The sequence below is a fragment of the Penaeus monodon genome, chromosome 39 (assembly GCF_015228065.2).
Source record: "Penaeus monodon isolate SGIC_2016 chromosome 39, NSTDA_Pmon_1, whole genome shotgun sequence".
NCBI classification, from domain to species: Eukaryota; Metazoa; Arthropoda; class Malacostraca; order Decapoda; family Penaeidae; genus Penaeus; species Penaeus monodon.
In genome coordinates this window covers 29,540,273-29,560,114 of record NC_051424.1, presented here as the reverse complement: position 1 = coordinate 29,560,114, position 19,842 = coordinate 29,540,273, and the positions used below count along the sequence as shown (strand labels likewise).

The 19,842-nt window shown below is 39.1% G+C and overlaps 1 protein-coding gene across 1 annotated transcript in view; it reads left to right on the top strand.

Moving 5' to 3' along the window:
* The window catches only part of LOC119597331, a 50,920-nt gene that overhangs the window by 20,401 nt on the left and 10,677 nt on the right, over positions 1 to 19,842 (top strand). Inside the window, 1 exon segment of the mRNA XM_037946888.1 lies at positions 19,783 to 19,829. Within this exon segment, the coding sequence (XP_037802816.1) occupies positions 19,783 to 19,829 (47 nt within the window).

Here is a 19,842-nt window from a genome sequence, read left to right as displayed (position 1 = left end):
TATTATATTATATATATATATATTATATTATTTATTTATTTATTTATGTATATATATGTTACACACACAACACACACCACAAACAACACACAACACACACACAAACACACACACACACACACACCACACAACACAGCAAAATATATAATATTATTATATATATATATATATATATATTATATATATATGTATATATGTATATATATATTTTTTTATACACACACAACACCACCCACACCACACAACACACACACACAACACACACACACAACACCCCACACACACACACAATATATTTTATATATTTTTTTTTTTTTAAATATATTTTATATATTAATATTATATATATATAAAAAAAAAAAACCCAAAAAAAAAAATTTTTTTTTTTTATATAAAAATAATATATATATTTTTTTGTTTTTTTTTTTTTTTTTTTTGGTTATAATATAATTTTATATATATAATATATATAATATTTTATATAATTATTATATTATTATATTGTATATTATTAATTATTATTATATATGTATTATTATATATTAATATGTATATATTAATATAGTATATATATATAATATATATATATATATATATATAGTATAAATATATATAATATATATATATATAAATATTATAAAATATATTTTATATATTTATTTAATTAATTGGGGTTATATTGTATTATGATTTGTTTTATATATTTATATATAATTATATTTATAATATATTATATATTATATATATATTATATTTTATGAAGAAAAAGGGGAAAGAGAGGGGAAAAGAAGAGATACGATGTAAAATTATATTTTTAAAAACACTGGGAAATAAATTTTTTTTTTCTTCATCTTCTTCCTCCTCCTCTTTCTTCTTCGTCTTCTTCCTCCTCCTCCTCCTCCTCTCATCATCATCATCATCATCATCATCATCATCATCATCATCATCTCATCTACTTCCTTTTCCCCTTCTTCCTCTTCTCCTGTTTCACCATCTTCATATTTTTCCTCGACTCCTTATGATATTCATCGTCATCATCATTTTTCATCTTCACGATAATATTCTTTTTCTTCGTCTTCCTCTGTCATCTTTCTGTTCTCTCGTTAATTACTGGAGCAGCGGCGGCCTATTTTCGTGTTGCATATGTCTAGTGTCAGTGATTGGAGAAAAGAGCGGAAGAAAGAAAAGGCAATAAAAGCAAGAATCTCTCTCATTCTCTCTCTCTCTTTTCTCTTCCTGCCTCTCTAACTCTCTCTCTCTCTCTCTCTCTCTCTCTCTCTCTCTCTCTCTCTCTCTCTTCATGTGTCTCTCACTCTCTCTCTCCTTCTTCTTCTTCTTCTTCTTCTTCTTCTTCTTCTTCTTCTTCTTCTTCTCTCTCTCTCTCTTCTCTCTCTCTCTCTCTCTCTCCTCTCTCCCTCCCTCCCTCCCTCCCTCCCTCCCTCTTTTCCTTCCCTTCCCTCCTCCCTCTCTCCCTCCTTCTCCTCTCTCTCTTTCTCCTGTCTCTCTCTCTCTCCTTCCTGTCTCTCTCTTTCTCTTCTTGGCTCTCTCTCTTTCTCTTACTGTCTCTCTCTCTCTCTCTCTTTCTTTCTCTTCCCGTCTCTCTCTTCCCCTCCCTTCGTGAAAGTCGAGGCAAAGGACGGGTTACGGGTGCAGGTGTAAAGGCAGTATGGCAAGTCAAGCATCTACTACGCTCTCTTTCTCCTTTTCTCCCTCTCCCTCACCCCGCTCCCTAACCCTACCCTCCCTTACTCTCCCTTACCCTCCCCTTCCTCTTGTCTTCCCTCTCCCTCCTCTCCCCCTCTATCTCTTTCTCTCTCTTTCTCTTTCTTTCCTTTCTCTTTCTCTTACTCTCTCGCTGCCCATCCATTTTTTTCTGCCTTATGAACCCGGAAATTTGCCTTAAATTGCCGGGCAGGTCCACTTTTTCGCCGCCGTTTCGAATTTCACCGAATTTTAGCTGATCGTCGCCCGGTCTGTTTGCGTGTGGGATGGGCGCAAGTACTCGGTGTGGTGTGGTTAAGGGGAAGGTGGGGGTATTTTAATGAGGGGACGGATGTATTGGGGGTGAGAGGGAGGGAGGGAGGGATGGAGGGAGGGAGGGGTGTGGGGTTGGAATGATAGGGGGGGGGGGCGGGGATGGAAGGGGGAGGAGGGAGTGTTGGCATGAGGGGAGGGATGTATGGGGTGATAGGGAGGAGGGGGTTTGTGGGATTGGAATGATGGGGGAAAAGGGGAGAGGGGAGGGGGGGATTGGAATGATGGGGGACGGGGGGGGGGAGAGGTGTATGGGGTTGGAATGATGGGGGGAAGGGGGTTGGAAGGGAAGGATGATGGGGGGGAGGGGGCGTTGGAATGAGAGGAGGGGTGTGTGGCGTGATGGGGGGGAGGGGGGTGAAAGAGAGGAAGGGATACATGGGGTTGAAATCATGGGAAGAGGAGGTTGGGCTGATGAGAGATGCAAGAGGAAAGGAACAAGGCGTGATAAGAATGAGAAATAGAGGAAGAAAAAGATGATGATGATGGTGATGAAGAAGGAGAAGAAAAAGAAAAGGTGCTGATGATAAAGAATAAGGTAGATGAAGCGATAAACTCCAAAAGAATAAGGAAGTAGAGGAGAAAGTGGTGCTTTTGTTGTTCTTAAACTCGTTACCAGGTTCGGGTCAGAATAATTGCACTCCCCCCACCCCCCACCCCGTGACATTCCTCTCTCTCTCTCTCCTCTCTCTTTTCTCTATCCTCTCTCTTTTCCATCTCGTCTCTCTTCTCTCTCTCCTCTCTCTCTCTCTCTCTCTCTCTCTCTCTCTTTTTCTCTCTCGATCTCCTCTCTCTCTCTCTCTCTCTCTCTCTCTCTCTCTCTCTCTCTCTCTCTCTCTCTCTCTCTCTCTCTCTCTCTCTCTCTCCCCCTTCTTTTCGTTGCTAAGGATCGGGTCAGAGTAATTGCTACCCCCCCATTTCCCGTTCCCCTCCCTCCCTCCCTCCCTCCCCCCTCCCCCCTCCCCCCCTACCCCAGGGGCGACAGATGGCCTGCATTTCTAGGGCAAAGTGAGGCTCTAATTTCGTTGTAAGGTCGTTATATCAGTCTTAGTGTTAGTAGAGTATTGTTTGAGATATGCGTGCGTACGTGCGCGAGTGAGAGAAATTGCAGCGCGCGCGCGCGTGTGTGTTGTGTGTGTGTGTGTATGTGTGTGTGTGTGTGTGCGTCGTGTGTGTGTGTGTGTGTGTGTGTGTGTTGTGTTTGTGTATTTTTTTGTGAGTTTTATGTTGTGTTTATGTGATTTTTTTGTGTATGTGTTATTCTTTGTTGTGTGTTGTATATAGGTTTGTTTTATTTTAACTCGGTAATTATTTTATGTTGATCATTCGTTGTAATGTTAACTTTATTATATAATCATTATTATTGTTTAATATATTATAAACTCTAATATAATTATTTTATAATAATTCTTATTGTTATATATATATATATATTCTCTCTCTCTCTTTTCTCTCTTTCTTTCTTTTCCTTTTTTTTTTTCTCCTTTGTTATTTTCCATCATTCGTATAATTATTATTGACATTTTCGTCATTATCAATCCTGAATTCGCAACATATATGACGTCACAGGATGACTAGCACTTTATGGATGGCGGCTCACTATAACTTTTTTCTACTTGTTAACATAGTCGATGATTCAACAAGTTGCATGTGAAGGTCAAGTTGCAGAGGACAATTATGCAATACTTAAGTCATGGTTAATCTGATATTGAATATTTCCCAGCTATTATATTTGCCTTAATAATTGGTGACATGTTAATCGTACGAATAAGAGACATTTCGTTAAAAATAAGGGAAAACGTATTTTGGAAATAAATAATTAAATACATAAAAAGGTCTATCATTTTTATTACTTTGTTTTTGTACATGGTGATATATTATCCTCGTTTATTTATTTTATTTTATTTTATTTTATTTTTTGCTGGTATTTGCTTCAGTAATCGAACAGTTTCATATTCAGTAGAATAAGACTGTCTGAGAGGTAGACATTCCATATATTAATTTCCTCGTACACGATATTTATCCTTACGTAAAATGAAGGTGTGCATGCGTAAATAAAATAATAAATGAGGTGTAGATAGATAAAGAATGTAAAATTGTCTTGTTGGTCGGCGCGCGAAAAATAAGGAGCGTTCGGTCAAATTCCTGCTTATGTACGCACAGGATTTTCGTACGATACAAAATAAAGTAAAAAGGAAACATCTATCTATATATATATATATATATATATATATATATAATATATATTATTATATTATATTATATATACATATATATATATATCTCTCTCTCTCTCTCTCTCCTCTCTCTCCTTTTCTCTCTCTTCTTATCTCTCTCTCCTTTCTCCCTCCCTCCTCTCTCTCCCTCCCTCCCTCCCTCCCCCCCTCTCTCATCTCTCTCTCTCTCTCTCGATCATCTCTCTCTCTCGTCTCTACTCTCTCTCTCTTCTCCTCCCTCTCTCTCTCTCCCTCCCTCTCTCTTCTCCTCTTTTTATTTCTCTCTCTCTCTCTCTCTCTCTCTCTCTCTCTCTCTCTCTCTCTCTCCTCTCTCTCTCTCTCTGTTCTCAGTTTTCCCCTCTATCGATAAATATAAAAGAAAAGGACATATGATAAAACAAAGGATTGGGCAAATGCATATAATAGTCTTAAAACGATGCATGGAGATAGATAATAGACCAATTAACAAGAGAAAACACATAAGAGAAACAGTAACAACAAAAATAAACAGATTAATAGATGGACAAATAAAATTCTAAGAGGTACGCACATCAATACAAGTAAATGAATAAAAGAGGCGAAGGAATCCGAAGAGAAACGAGAGGAATGATAATATGTGATAAATAATGTGTAAGAGCGAAGTGAAAGTTGCCGGCGGTCGCCAGCAAAGGTCTATATAGGTAGTTGGTCGCTGGCGGACATGGTGTCTACGAAACCTACTTTTTTTACTATTCTCTTGTTTTGTTCTTCGTCTTCTTCTTCGTTTTCTTCGTTTTCTTCTTATTCTTATTCTTCGTTTTCTTCTTCGTCGTCTTCTTCGTCTTCTTCTTCTTCGTTTTCTTCGTTTTCTTCGTTTTATTATTATTATTCTTCCTCTTCGTTTTCTTCTTCGTCGTCGTCTTCGTCTTCTTCGTCTTCTTCTTCTTCTTCTTCTTCTTCTTCGTCTTCTGGTCCTGCTTTTCATTTTTTATTTTTTTTTAGTCTTTTTGGGGGGGATTTTTCTTCTTTCTTGTTTTTGTTTTTGTTTCTCCATCATCCCCCTCATCCTTCCTCTCCTCCTCATCATCATTATCATCCTTCCCCTCCTCATCATCATCATCGCCCCCCTCCCCCTCCCTTCCTCCCCCAATCCATATCTCACCTTCCCCCTCTCCCCCCCCCCCCTTCCTATCCCCTCTCCCTTCACACCTCCTCCCCCCCCACCCCATCTCCCCCTTCACACCTCCTCCCCCCACCCCATCTCTCCCCTCTCCCCCCTCCCCCCTCCTCCCCACCTTTCCCTCCAACCTTGAGAGGGCGACTTGGCCTTCTGAACAGAGCGGGCGAGTTTGTTCAACCGGAGAGTTCAGTCGGAATGTTCAGTCGAGTTTGGTGGTGGCGAGTGCTTTTCCGTCTTCCTTTGTTCCTTTCTTTTACTTTTTGTTTTTTTATTATTTATTTTTTTATTTTTTTTCTTCTTCTCTTTCTGTTTCTTCTTCTTTCTCTTCTTCTTTTTTCCTGTCTTTCTTTTATCTATAAGTGTTGCAGGTAGTTGTTCCCTTTCCCCATTTTATCCTTTTTTTTATCTTATTCTGCTTTCTCTCTCTCTCTCTCTCTCTCTCTCTCTCTCTCTATATATATATATATATATATATATATATATATATATATATATATACACACACACACACACACACACACACACACACACACACACACACACACACACACACACACACACACACACACACACACACACACACACACACACACACACATACATACATACATACATACATACATATACATACATATATTACACATATATACATATAAATACATATATACACTTACACGTGTATATATGTATATGTGTGTGTGTGTGTGTGCGCGCGTATGTATGCATATATATTTTTATTTATTTATTCATTTATATACATATTATGTACGCACACGCACACACATGCACGCACGCACACACGGATATAGCCAGAATGTAGAAAGAGCAAGAGAAAGTTGCACATGACGCCAGGTCAGTTTGCCCCCCCCCCCTCCCTCAACCCCGCTGCACTCCTCCTCCTCTATTCTTCCTTCCCCTCTTTTCCCCCTCTTCTCCCCTCTTCTCTCTTTCCTTCTCATTCCTCCTATCCTTCGCCTGACTTCCTTCCTTTTTCTTCCTTTCTCCCATTCTTTTCCCATTCTTCTATATTTCTCCTCAATCCTCTCTTTCTCTCTCTCTCTCTCTTCTATCCCCTTACCCCTCTCTCGCCCTTTCATTTCCTCTTTCCCACTTTCACTCCCTCTCCGTTTCTCTCCTCACTCACCCCTCCCTTCCCTCACTCCCCTCTCTCCCCTTCCTCACTCTCCCTCTCCCTCACTCACCCTCTCTCTCTCCTGCCTCATTCTCCCTCTCCCTCTCCCTCTCTCTCTTCCTTCACTCTCTCTCTCCCCTTCCTCTCTCTCTCTCTCTCTCTCTCTCTCTCTCTCTCTCTCTCTCTCTCTCTCAATTCCCCATTGTGCACTTACTACCCAAAGGACAGGAAAACAACTGATAAAAAAAACAGGCAGCCCTCCCCCCCACAACAGCCCCCCCCAGCCCCGCGCGTTGAGATGTGGGGGAATTCCCACACCTGCGAAGGTCAACAGTGGTGGCCCTGCAGAGGAACGCCATGGCCCCGGCCACAGTACCAGCACCAACAGGAGTTCCAGCTCCGTTAATTAAAGTATCAGCACCAGCTTCAGCAACCAGTGCACCCACCAACCCCAACCCCACATGCTGCATCAGCTTCTGCAAACCCGCTTCGACACCAGCTGCAGTACCAACGCTAGTGCCATCTGCTGCACCAGCTTCAGCACAAGTTACAGCTCAGCCCTCACTGCAGCAGGACAAACAAGAGTCCCAAAGGAGAAAATTAAGGATCTGCTACAAAATGCTGCTTCGGCAGATGGAGCAGATGATGCTCAGGATGCAACAGCAAATGGCCCAACAAACTCACTTTCAGGAAAGGATGTTTACGTTCCTCCTCGGTCAACAACAGCATCACCCCGTAGTGGGCCTTGGAAATGGTCAAGTAAACAATGTCCAAAGTAATCTCTTGAAAGTATTACCTGGGAAACTAAACAGTTTACAGAAACGCAAAGCAACTCTCTTCCCAGTACCTTCACTCCGAAAATGTGATGTGTGTTGCCTTCAGGAAGTCAGAACTAGTGCCGTTATGCAAAATTGCAGGATACACATATTATGGGAAAAACCAAATATTGCTAATCCCCCTACGAGAGGGCATGGCATTTACATAAAGAACTCAATTCCATCGAAAGTGATTGATGACAATCGTGACAACACCCGTGTTGAATATCTTAGTATTAAAATATTTCTGATGGTAAATCTATCACCATTATTATGTATACAATCCACATGATAGTGAGGGGGTACCTAAACCTCCTGAAATGCATGATACATAGTGATACGTCTTATTGTGTGGGGGTTTTTAATGCTCGCCATCCTCTCCTAGGCTCTGAGGGAAGTACCCTTGGCAAAAACGGTTAGGTTTATTATGACTATCTCCAAAAATACTAGTGAACCCCATACAATATTATGCCCCTTAGAAAAACTCATTATCTGGGCGGCAAACTGGACTATATAGCTCTATACAATCAGCACACCCTACCAAACACTGCAAAGTCATCCCACCCTTTGTAGTGATCATGGGCATAAGTATAATCTTCTTTTCAAAAGGCCCACCCAGCCACGCCCCTTTTTTGGGGGAAACCTTTTTTAATTTACTTTTTTTTAATTTTTTAATAATTTTTTTTTAATTCCCCTTACCTTTCCCCCCCCCCCCCCCCTTACACCCCCCCCAAAACCCCCCCAATTAGGGGCGACTTGGCCTTCAAACCAGGCGGGCGATTTTGTTAAACCCGGGGAGATTTTCAGTGGAAATTTTCGTCGAGTTTGGTGGGCGAGTGTTTTTTCCGTTTTCCCTTTTCCTTTCTTTTATTTTTTGTTTTTTTTTTATTTATTTTTTTTTTTTTTTCTTCTTTCTTTCTGTTTCTTTTTCTTTCTCTTTTTTTTTTTTCCTGTCTTTCTTTTTTCTATAAGTTTTGCGGGTAGTTTTTCCCCTTTCCCCCATTGTACCCTTTTTTTTAAAATCTTATTCTCTTTCTCCTCTCTCTCTCTCTCTCTCTCTCTCTCTCTATATATATATATATATATATATTATATATTATATATATATAACACACACCACACGCAAAAAACCCCACACACACACCACACACACCACAAAACACACCACACACACCACACACACACACACACACACACACACCCACACATACATAATACTACATACATAATATACATACATATTTACAAATATACTATAAATACATAATACACTTACACGTGTATTATGTTTTGGGTGTGTGTGTGTGTGTGCGCGCGTAGTTTTGATATATTTTTTTATTTATTTATTCTTTTATATACATATTATTCGCAACGCCACACATCAGCACGCACACACGGATATAGCCGAAGTAGAAAAGCAAGAGAAAGTTCCCACATGACGCCGGGTCATTTGCCCCCCCCCCCCCTCAACCCCGCTGCACTCCCCCTCCTCTATTTTTCCCTTCCCCTCTTTTCCCCCCTTCTCCCCTTTCTCTTTTTTCCTTTCATTCCTCCTATCCTTCCCCTGATTTCCTTCCTTTTTCTTCCCTTTTTCTCCCATTCTTTTCCCATTCTTCTATATTTCTCCTCAATCCTCTCTTTCTCTTCTCTTTTCCTCTCTATCCCCACCCCTCTCTCGCCCTTCTTTTCCCTTTTTCCCCCACTTTACCCCCTCTCCGTTTTTCCCCCCTTCACTCACCCCCCCCTTTTCCCTACCCCCCCTCTCTCCCCCTTCCTCATCCCCCTCTCCCCTTCCTCACTCTCTCCCCTTTTCCCCACTCCCCTCTCCCCCCCTTACTTCTCCTTCCTCATCTCCCTTCCCCATCACTCTCCCTTTCCCACCTTTCTCTTTCCTTTCCTCACTCCCCCTCCCCCTACCCCCCTCTTCTCTCCGCCCTTTCTCCCTCTCCCTCTCTCACTCTCTTTCCTTCATTCTCTTCCCCTTCCTCTCTCTCCCCCTTTTTCTCTCTCTCTCCTTCTCTCTTCTCTCTTCTCTCTCTCTCTCTCTCTCTCTTCTCTCTCTCTCTCTCAATTCCCCCCATTGGCACTTACTCCCCCAAAAGGGAAAGGGAAAAAAAACTGAAAAAAAAAACAGGCAGGCCCTCCCCCCCACAACAGCCCCTCCCAGCCCCGCGCGTTGAGTGTGGGGGAATTCCCCACCTGCAAAGGTAAACAGGGTGGCCCCTGCGAGGAAGCCATGGCCCCGGCCACATACCAGCACCAACAGGATTTCCCAGCTCCTTTTAAATTTCAAGTATAGCACCCGTTTCAGCACCAGTGCGCACCAACCCCAACACCACATGTGCATCAGCTTCTGCACCACTTCGACACCAGCTGCAGTCCCAACGCTATGCCATCTGCTGACCAGTTCAGCACAAGTTACAGCTCACCCCTCACTGCAGCAGGCAAACAAGAGTCAAGGAGAAATTAAGGATCTGCTACAGATCGCTTCGGCAGATGGAGCAGATATGCTCAGATGCCAGCAAAGGGCCAACAATCCTTTCAGGAAAGGATTTTACTTTCCCTCCCGGTAAACAACAGATACCCTGTGGGGCCTTGGAAATGGTAAAGTAAAAATGTCCAAAGTAATCTTTTGAAAGTTTTACCGGGAAAAACATAAACATTTTTACAGAAACGCAAAGCAACTCTCCCCCAGTCCCTTCACCCGAAAATGTTATGTGTGTTCCTTCGGGAAGTCAAAAATGTGCTCGTTATGCAAAAATTGCAGGATACACTATTATGAAGACCAATATTGCTATCCTCACGAAGGCAGGGCTTAAAATAAAGAACTCAATTCCATCGAAAGTGATTGATACAATGTGACAACCACCTGTGTTGAATATCTTGTATTAAAATATTTTTTGATGGTAAATCTTCACCATTATTAATGTATACAACCCACATGATAGTAGGGGGGGTACCTAAACCCCTGACTGCATGATACTAGTGAACTGTCTTATTGTGTGGGGATTTAATGTCGCCATCCTCCCCTAGGCTCCGGGGGAAAAGTACCATGGCAAAACGGAAAGGTTTATTATGACTATCCCCAAAAATACTAGTAAACCCCATCCCCTTTTTGCCCCTTGAAAAAACTCATTATCTGGGGCAAACTGGACTTATAGCTCTATAAATCGCACCCCCCTCCCAAAAACACTGCAAATCATCCCACTCTTGTTGTGATCACTGGGCATTAAGTAAAAACTCTTCCTTTTTCCAAAAGGGCCCCCCCCCAGCCACGTTTCGGTACCACCTTGCTAAAAAATTCATGTGAATTCTTTGAAAGAATCCTGCTGGTATGAAGACTTTATCCTCCCACCCCTGGATCCTTAATGAAACCTCTGTCAAAAGTTGGCAAATCTTATCAGCCAAAACCCAAAAAGCCCCCCAAGCAGAGTTTATCCCCCAAGGTAACGTGCACAACAACTAAACAGAGACCCTGAGATAAAACTTTTTAGAAGCTCATACGATCTAAGTAAGTAAACTAGACACCTGGGGAAAAACCCGTACTTGGCTAAGGACTTGTGTTTTTTAGTAAAAAGTTAATGAGTTGATAACTCAAAAAAACGGAGGAAAATTTTATCCTGGCAAAATCAATTGATCCATGACCCCATGAGAAAGGTATGAAGGGAAAAAAGCAAGATTAAAGGCAATACATGAGTATAACCCCCACCCACACCAGATAGGGTAGCCTCATCTCTCCTCAATAAATGGTTGGGACTCTTATTGATAGTTCCCATTATCCATACGCAGTTTCCTTTTTTAAATTCAAGCCAAAAAAAACAAAAATTGATTATCAGTGCCACCTCTTAGATGAGGCTGATGCACCATTTACAAGGGAAGAACTCCTTGCGCCATTAAGACTAGAAATCCACGCACCTGGGGTGATGGAACCTTATGACATACCGACTTCTTGCAAGGAAACAGGAAAAGGGAAAAAAACCCTCTTTTTTGAATCCTTTAATTTTAACCTACGCAGAGGATCTTGCCCCCACTTGGAAACAAGCAACCCTCTTTCCCATCCCAAAACCCGGACGGCCTGATGAAAATAGACCAAATTTCTCTGACGTCCTGCCTGTTAAAAACCTGTGAAAGAATCCCCCCCTTATTTTTACTCCACCAGATCAAGGGCCCGATTTATCCATCTGTTTTGGCTTTTAAAAAGGGAGAGGAACAAAATGTGTTTAGCACAGTACCTAAGTGGAATAATGCAGAATCTTTTTTTCATAGATTTCAAGGGAGCATTCGGGCAGAGCCTCCCCCACAGCAAACCCCCAGAAAATAACACTCTTGGGGGTTTAAAGGGGAAGCTTCTGCTATGGGTTAAGGATTATTATCTTTGAGAAGAGCAAAAGTGTGGGACCAAGGGCCCCCATGTTTGGGGGAATTAGAAAAATAGGCACTCCCACAAGGGGGAGTATTGTCCCCACACTATTTAATATACTTATCCTCTCTTTTCAAAACTTCGATGGTTAGGAAAAACCCATGCAGTATCACATCAATGCTATGACTTCTTATTCAGGTTTTTGAAGGGGGGATTACATTCTACGGAGGTTTAGCAAAAAAGTGTTTTCTTCCCTCGGGGCTCAATCAACCCAATCAAAACTAAGTATTTTCGAGATTCGTACACTACCTTACATTCCAGGGTTTGGAGGGCAAAATATTGAAAACTGACACCATAAATATCTTGGTGTTTGGGGACTGCTCCCCCCCTCTGTCCCCCAGTTCTCGCTTTACCAAAAGGGTATTGTTCAAAACATAAGGAAAAGTTGCCTGAGCTTTTTTAAAACCATGCACTACATAAATAAAGATTATAGGTGCCTCCCTGAGGTCCCCAAAGGTTGATGTATATTCCCCTTTTTAGGTCCCTGATAGAATGCAAGCCCCCGTTTTAGTATGTTTTCCCCAGTGCCTCAAAAAACTTGAATTTTACAGAACAAGGCCATGAGAATTTTTACTTTATGCCCAATGACTGCCAAAAATTCTCGTCATGAGGAAAGACTAACCTCCCCCCTATTTTCCCGTCGCGCATCCAAATTAAACCATATTGGCATCAGACTCCGCGATTTACCCAGACCACAAACTCCCAAAAATTTTTCCCCAAAAAGAGATAAAATTCAGAGTTAGGCATACCCGCCTCATACTCCAATCTCATACATTCCAACTTAAAAGGAAAACTAAAACTCTCATACTATTTTGTTCTTCAATGTATGGAACAAGAAGCTATTAACATTCCAGAAAACAGTACTTATGCTCCTTGGCACAGAACTCATTACATGCTTATGTTATAAAAAATAACAGGGCCAATCCTTTTTTCAAAAACGGAACTAAAACCCATTTTCTTGAAATAATAGATGACATACTACACCCCCCCCAGCACGCCCCCATTGCAATCTTTCTGTGATGCCTCCATTGGGCCCCATGGGGGCAGCAGGGATTGGTGTACTAATTCCCGATTATTTTTTAAAAAAGTGTGTGTATTTTCCAAATGGCAACCAACTGATGCCGGCAGTAAACCAAAAACATGCCATTTAAAAAAGGGAGTGAGGGGGCAGCGAACCTGGCCGTCACTGCAGCCAGGGCGCTTTATAGGCCATGCTTTTAAAGAAAAACATGGTAACTAGAAATATCCTTCACGAAAATTTCTAAATATCAGAACAGGGTATCCAAATTCACTAACTGGATACCTCTCATATAGGAAAAATTTATTTTGTGACAGGGTATGTTTAGCCAGAAAGCACTTTCCTGAAGATCCCATTTTTAGTGCCGCTATCTCTCAACCAAATGAAAAAACGTTTATTAGCTGTCTTAGAGATTTTGAGGGGCAGGATGGACCCCTGGAAGATGAAAGGAGGACATGGTACTATTTGGCATTTCGAGAGTATTGCTGGGACATCAATATAGACAAAAACCCTATTAAATTTATAGGACTGTCTCGGAGACAGCAGGTTACTTTGACGACTACGCAAGGATTCAGTACACTAACAAAAGTAAGGAGCAGTTTGGGGGCAAAACCGTTTCATATCACCATTCAAACTTTGCAAAGCGCCCAAGTCGCAAATCTTAACCATTACTTACTCTGTTGCCAAAAAAAATGCACCTATCGATCAATATACTTTCCGATTAGCACTTGTTGATTATATTAACTTTATTATAACACTGGTCTTGCTTTTACAGATTAGTGATTTTAAAAAAGGTTTTTTACCACCAAAATGATTTTTTTTAGTGATAATAGCCCCACCCATCAGGCATGTATTTAACAATAATGTTTACTAATAGCCCTCTACAGAATAGAAGCACAGCCAGTTGGATAATACTTTGGTATTTACCCTGGCTTTTTGCAGGGGGTGTACCTGTTATGTAAATAAATGTTTTCAAATCAAATCTCTCTCTCCCTTCCTCACTCTCCCTCTCCCTCCCTCCCTCTCCCTTCCTCCCTCTCCCTGCCTCATTCTCTCCTTCCTCACTCTCCCTCTCCCTCCATCTCCCTCTCCCTCCTTCTCCCTCTCCTTCTCCCTCCCCGCCCTCCTTTCCACGCCCTTGAGGTAAGAGGCGTTGCGTGAGGCGGGGCCGAAGGGGGGGTGAGGAGTGACGGCGCGAAAGATAAACAAAAAGGGAAACAAAGAAAGCAAGAAATTTTTAAAATGTGAATCGAGAAAGACTGTGCCCTGCATTGCGGAATTTGATGGAATTATATATATATATATATATATATATATATATATATATATATATATGTGTGTGTGTGTGTGTGTGTGTGTGTGTGTGTGTGTGTGTGTGTGTGTGTGTGTTTTATATATATATATATATATATATATATATAATATATATATATATATATATATATATATATATGTATATATATATATATATATATATATATATATATATATATATATATATACATATACATATATATATATATTATATATATATATATATATATATATATAATATATATATATATATACATATATAATATATATATATATATATATATATATATTATATAGTATTATATATATATATATATATTATATATATGTATATATATTTATTTATTTATTTATTATATATATATATATTTTTTATTTATCTATTTATATATATATTTATATATATATATATATATTCATATATATATATTTATATATATATATATATTCATATATATATATTTATATATTATATATATATATAATATATATATATATATTTATATATATATATATATATATATATATATATATATATATATATATAGACAAGGTATGAATGAGAATGAGTATCTTCACAATACAAGAGATGTATTTGACCGGTTTCGATTGCGTCTTCGAAGACGCAATCGAAACCGGTCAAATACATCTAGTCTATATTTGTCAATATGAATACGGTTCATATATATATATATATATATATAATATATATATATATATATATATATATATATATATATTATATATATTTATATATATATATTTATATATATATTTTATATATATATATTATATATATATATTTATATATTATATATATATATTTATATATTTGTTTTTGTGTTTTTGTGGGGTTTTTGTGTGGGGTTTTGTTGTGGTGTGGGGGTGTATGTATATGTACATATTTTGTTGGTGCATATATATGTATATATATATAATATATATATATATAATATAATATATATATAATTGTTTTCTGTGCTTTTTTGGGCGTGTGCGCTCGTTCGTGGTGTGGTGCGTTGCTGCGCGTGCGCGTGGCCGTGCTGTTTGTATACTGCCTGATGGTAACATAGGGGGAAAATTTCTGTGCTCATTTTAAATTTTTTGGTGAAATGTCTTTGAAATAGAGGCTCTGCAAGTGCTTACCAAAATTTTCCAATTTAACCTTGACCTCACCTGATTTCCCCTTTTTCCTTGTTTGTCGGGAAAATTTTTTTTTTTTTATTGCTTTTATTTGATGGGATTATTTTTATTGTAGACTTATGTTACATAATGTTGTTGACTTTTATGACAGCAGTATAAATAACGTTAAAAATTTTCGAAAATAAGGAAAAACATCTCTAATTGGCTTCTCGGTGATTTAGTACAAGTGTAGCCATCGTTGTCTAAAACAATGAATAAAGTAAACTCGCATTGGGCAGAGCATGTACGCACATAACATGCTCGTCGGCTTTTATATATAATATATATATATATATAAAATATTTATATTATATATATATAATATATATTATATTATTATATATTATTGTGGTGTGTGGTGTGTGTTGTGTGTGTGTGTGTGTGGTGTGTGTTTTTGTGTGTTTGTTGTGGGTATATATTATTAAAATTAAATATATATATATATATAATATATAAATAAAATAATTTAATATATTAATATATAAAAATATTATATATATATATATTATATATTATATATTACCGCGGTGACCAGTGGTTTAAACGTGGACTCAAGACTGCACGACGGGAATCTAGCTCGAGGTTCATCACCGGCCGGCCTTTTTTTTCCCCCTTGGGCAAACTTCACCTCGATTTCCTGCCTAGCCACTGGGGGGCCCGCCCTAAGTCAGTCCGGTAATAAAATGGGGACTCGATAAAAAAAACCGGGGGGAAACAATGGGGAAACCCCCTCAAATTCTAAGAAAAAATCAAAGCCCAATTTTTCAAACCGCGGTGGCCCAATGGTTTGAGCGTCGGATTTAAGACTGGCACCAGGGAATCTGAATTCGAGGGTTCGATTTACTGACCGCCCCGTTGTTCCCTTGGCAAGGGAAATTCACCTCGAAAACCTACCTACCCGGTGGCCAAACCGCCCAATCGTCTGGTCCCAAACCCGGATAAATAAGAAATGATTTCCTAAAAAGGTACCACCCGGGACTTCCGTGGAAAGGAACTGGGGACCCTACCACGTCTCACCCAAGGCATCACAAATGAAAACTAAATTAAATTCATGCGTGACCACGGCGGCCCCAAAAAGAACCTACCCCTTAAAAAGGATATTATATATTTTTATTTTATATATTATTATTATTAATTATATTTATAAATATGTAGGCATATATATTATATATGTATTATTTTATATTTTAAAAAATATATAAAATATATTATATATAAATATTTATAATAAAATATAATATTATTATTAAATATATATTATATATATTTATATTGACTGATTGAGATAATAATTTTATATATATTAATTATATTATATATATATATATTTGTGTGTGTGTGTTTGTGTTTACAGCTAAATGCACATAAATCTGTCAAGTTTCATGAAGAGAAACTAGATCTTCCCGAAACTTTTATCTCCCGTCCTCTCCCCCCCCCTCCCCTTCTCCCTTTCTTGTTCACATAGAACAGGTAATAATAGTAAGGTTTGAAGAAAGTAGGGAAGCATAGTTTGCATGTCGGGTATAACTAGTTTTTTTTCAGCGAGAAGTAGGGTGAGCGAGGTTTGGGTTCCTTTGGTGCCATTTTGCTCGCATGCTACATTTTTTATGGGGGGAGGGGGGAGGTAGGTATTGTGTACAGGCATGCCTCACGGATGCGTGTTAGATGTGTATACATACGAATGTATACATGTTGAAACGTTAAGTTCACATACAAATACATCACCACACACACCACACACACACACACACACACACACACACACACACACACACACACACACACACACACACACACACACACACACACACACACACACACACAAACAAACACAACCAACCAATAAAATAAAGCATCGATTTCCAATCTCTCTCTCTCTCTCTCCTCTCTCTCTCTCTCTCTCTCTCTCTCTCCTCTCTCCTCTCTCCTCTCTCTCTCTCTTCTCTCTCTCTCTCTCTCTCCCCTCTCTCTCTCTCTCTCTCTCTCTCTCTCTCTCTCTCTCTCTCTCTCTCTCTCTCTCTCTCTCTCTCTCTCTCTCTCTCTCTCTCTCAAATGCCAGTTTCTAAAACACGTATGGCAAAAAGGCGAAAGGGCCAGTTTTGGCATCTGCGGGAAACGAAAGGGTTAGATGACGGGCAAGAGTGGGATTGAGAGCACACTGAAAGCGGAATATTTGGTTGGTTTGGACACTCTGATGGGGTTGAATATTTGGCTGAGATATTTGGTTGAGTTGAGCACTTTGAAAGGGTTAGATGTTTGGTTGATTTGAGCACTCTGAAAGGGGGTTGGATATTTGGTTGAGTTGAACACACTGAAACCTGAATGTATGGTTGATTTGATCGTGCTGAAGGAGTTGAATATTTGGTTTATTTTAGCACATTGAAAGATGAATATTTGGTTGATTTGAGCAAACTGAAAAGGTTAAATATTTGGTTGATTTGAGCACACTAAAGGGGTTAACTATTTGGTTAATTTGAGCACACAGAAAAGGTTAAATATTTGGTTGACTTGAGCAAACTGAAAGGTTAATATTTGGTTTTGAAATTGAAACTGTTATTTTGGTTGATTTGAACGTGCTGAAGGGGTTAAATACTTGTTGCAGTGTGAGATTTGGGATGATCAAATGCGGTAGAACGTTGGGGAATTGTTCGTGCGATATCTGGTAGACGTACGGAATGATGGTGAATATTGTGATGGTGGTGGGATGATGGTGAAGATTTATGATGCTGATAATTTGTGATGGTGGTGGTGGTGAATTTGTATGGGGTGGAAGTGTGAAATTGTGGTGTGGCGAAATGGTAACATTGTGATGATGGAATAAAGGTGAACATTGGTGACGATGGCGGAATGATGGTGAGATTTGTGATGATGGCGGAATGATGGTGGACATTGTGATGATGGTGATGACGGAATGGCGGTGAAAGTGTGGATTGTGATGTGACATGGTGATGTGGATTGGTGATGGACGGTAATCATTTGGTTGATTTATGGTAGTCATGCGGATTAACCCAATCGCCACGTTTGGCAAGATACATGCCATGCCCACTGTAACACGGTTTGATTTATTGTATTGCACACATAGATGGCACTCAGTGCTTAGTATCATGGGTCAAATTATTAGTCCTACCTTGGTCACCTGTTGTAACCCTTTTCCTTGACTTTTGGAAAGGGATCTTTTGCATGATTTCTGTCTTAATGTTAACAGATTTTATAATACTTTAATAATCATAACATTACAATAATACAGTATTGATACGAATTGTATTAAAAGGAAAAAGCATTTTCCCGCCAATTGGAATGGGGAATAGATCGTCAGTAGGCCTACTGATATGACTCCTTGGATGGCTGAGCATGTGGAGCCATCTTTGGTTAAAATTACAAACCTCAAGGACGTACATAAATCCGGGGTGATTGGGTTAATGGTGAAAATGGTAGTGATGGTGAACTTGCGATGGAAATCGTGATGAAAAAAAGATTGATTATGGTGAAAATCATGGTAATGGTGATTGTAACTGTAATAATCATGCAAAAAAACAAAAGAATGATGCTGATAATTGTGGACAGAGATGGCCACTGGAAAAAAAACTATGTGTGCGAAAATACGAATGATTGTACGAAAAAGGAAATTAGATAAATGGTGATTACAGCAAATTAGGCGAATTATTCAGTAACGTGGCAATAATTTCAGATTTATTGCGCGTTTTATTACGTCTTTTTTTGTCATTTTTTGTGATTTTGATATATATATATATATATATATATATATATATATATATATATATATATATTCTTTTGTGCCTTTTTTTTTTTTTTTTGCTGTTATATCTTTTGTTCCTTTTGATATGGCGGTTCTCGAATGTTCTCTCCCCCCTCCCCCCTCCTTATCCCCCCCCATTGCTCTCTCACCCCCCCCCCTCTCCTCCGCCCGATTGGTCTTTGAATATTGCTGTTGTTATCACGTGTTATTGTTCTGTTATTGCTGTTCTTGTCGCCGTGTTTGTTCGTGTTCTTTGTTCTTGGTTATTTTTTGTTTTAAGATTGTTGTTCTTAAGGTGAAGAACATTCAAAAGTTTTGTTAATAGTTGCTTCACTTAGAACTTTGTTGTTTGTGACGATGTTTTTGTTGTTATAAGTGTTACTGTTGATTTTGTTGTTGCTCTGTTGTTGCTCTGTTGTCATTCTTATTGTAAGTGATAACTGTTCTGTTCTGAAGTTCTTTTGTAATAACTGTTGTTGTTGTTTTTGATTTGTCGGATTTTTTCTTCTGTGTTGCTGTGAGTAGGATGATCATTTTCTGATTTTTTATATTGATATTCAGAGGTAATTATTATGATGATGCTAATGAGCTAGCCATTGGTGATGATTATTGAAACCTGGTGGGGAAAATTCAGGTCGTTAATTAACATCTAGGATTTATCGTGCCGATGTTTGATTACGTCGTCAGAGTGATTATTGTGTTTGTAATGTTTTTTTTTTCCCCTCCTTTTTGCAGCTGCGAGGCGAGCGACACATCTCTGCGGGATTTGCGAGGAAACAGAGGTGAGTACTCGCA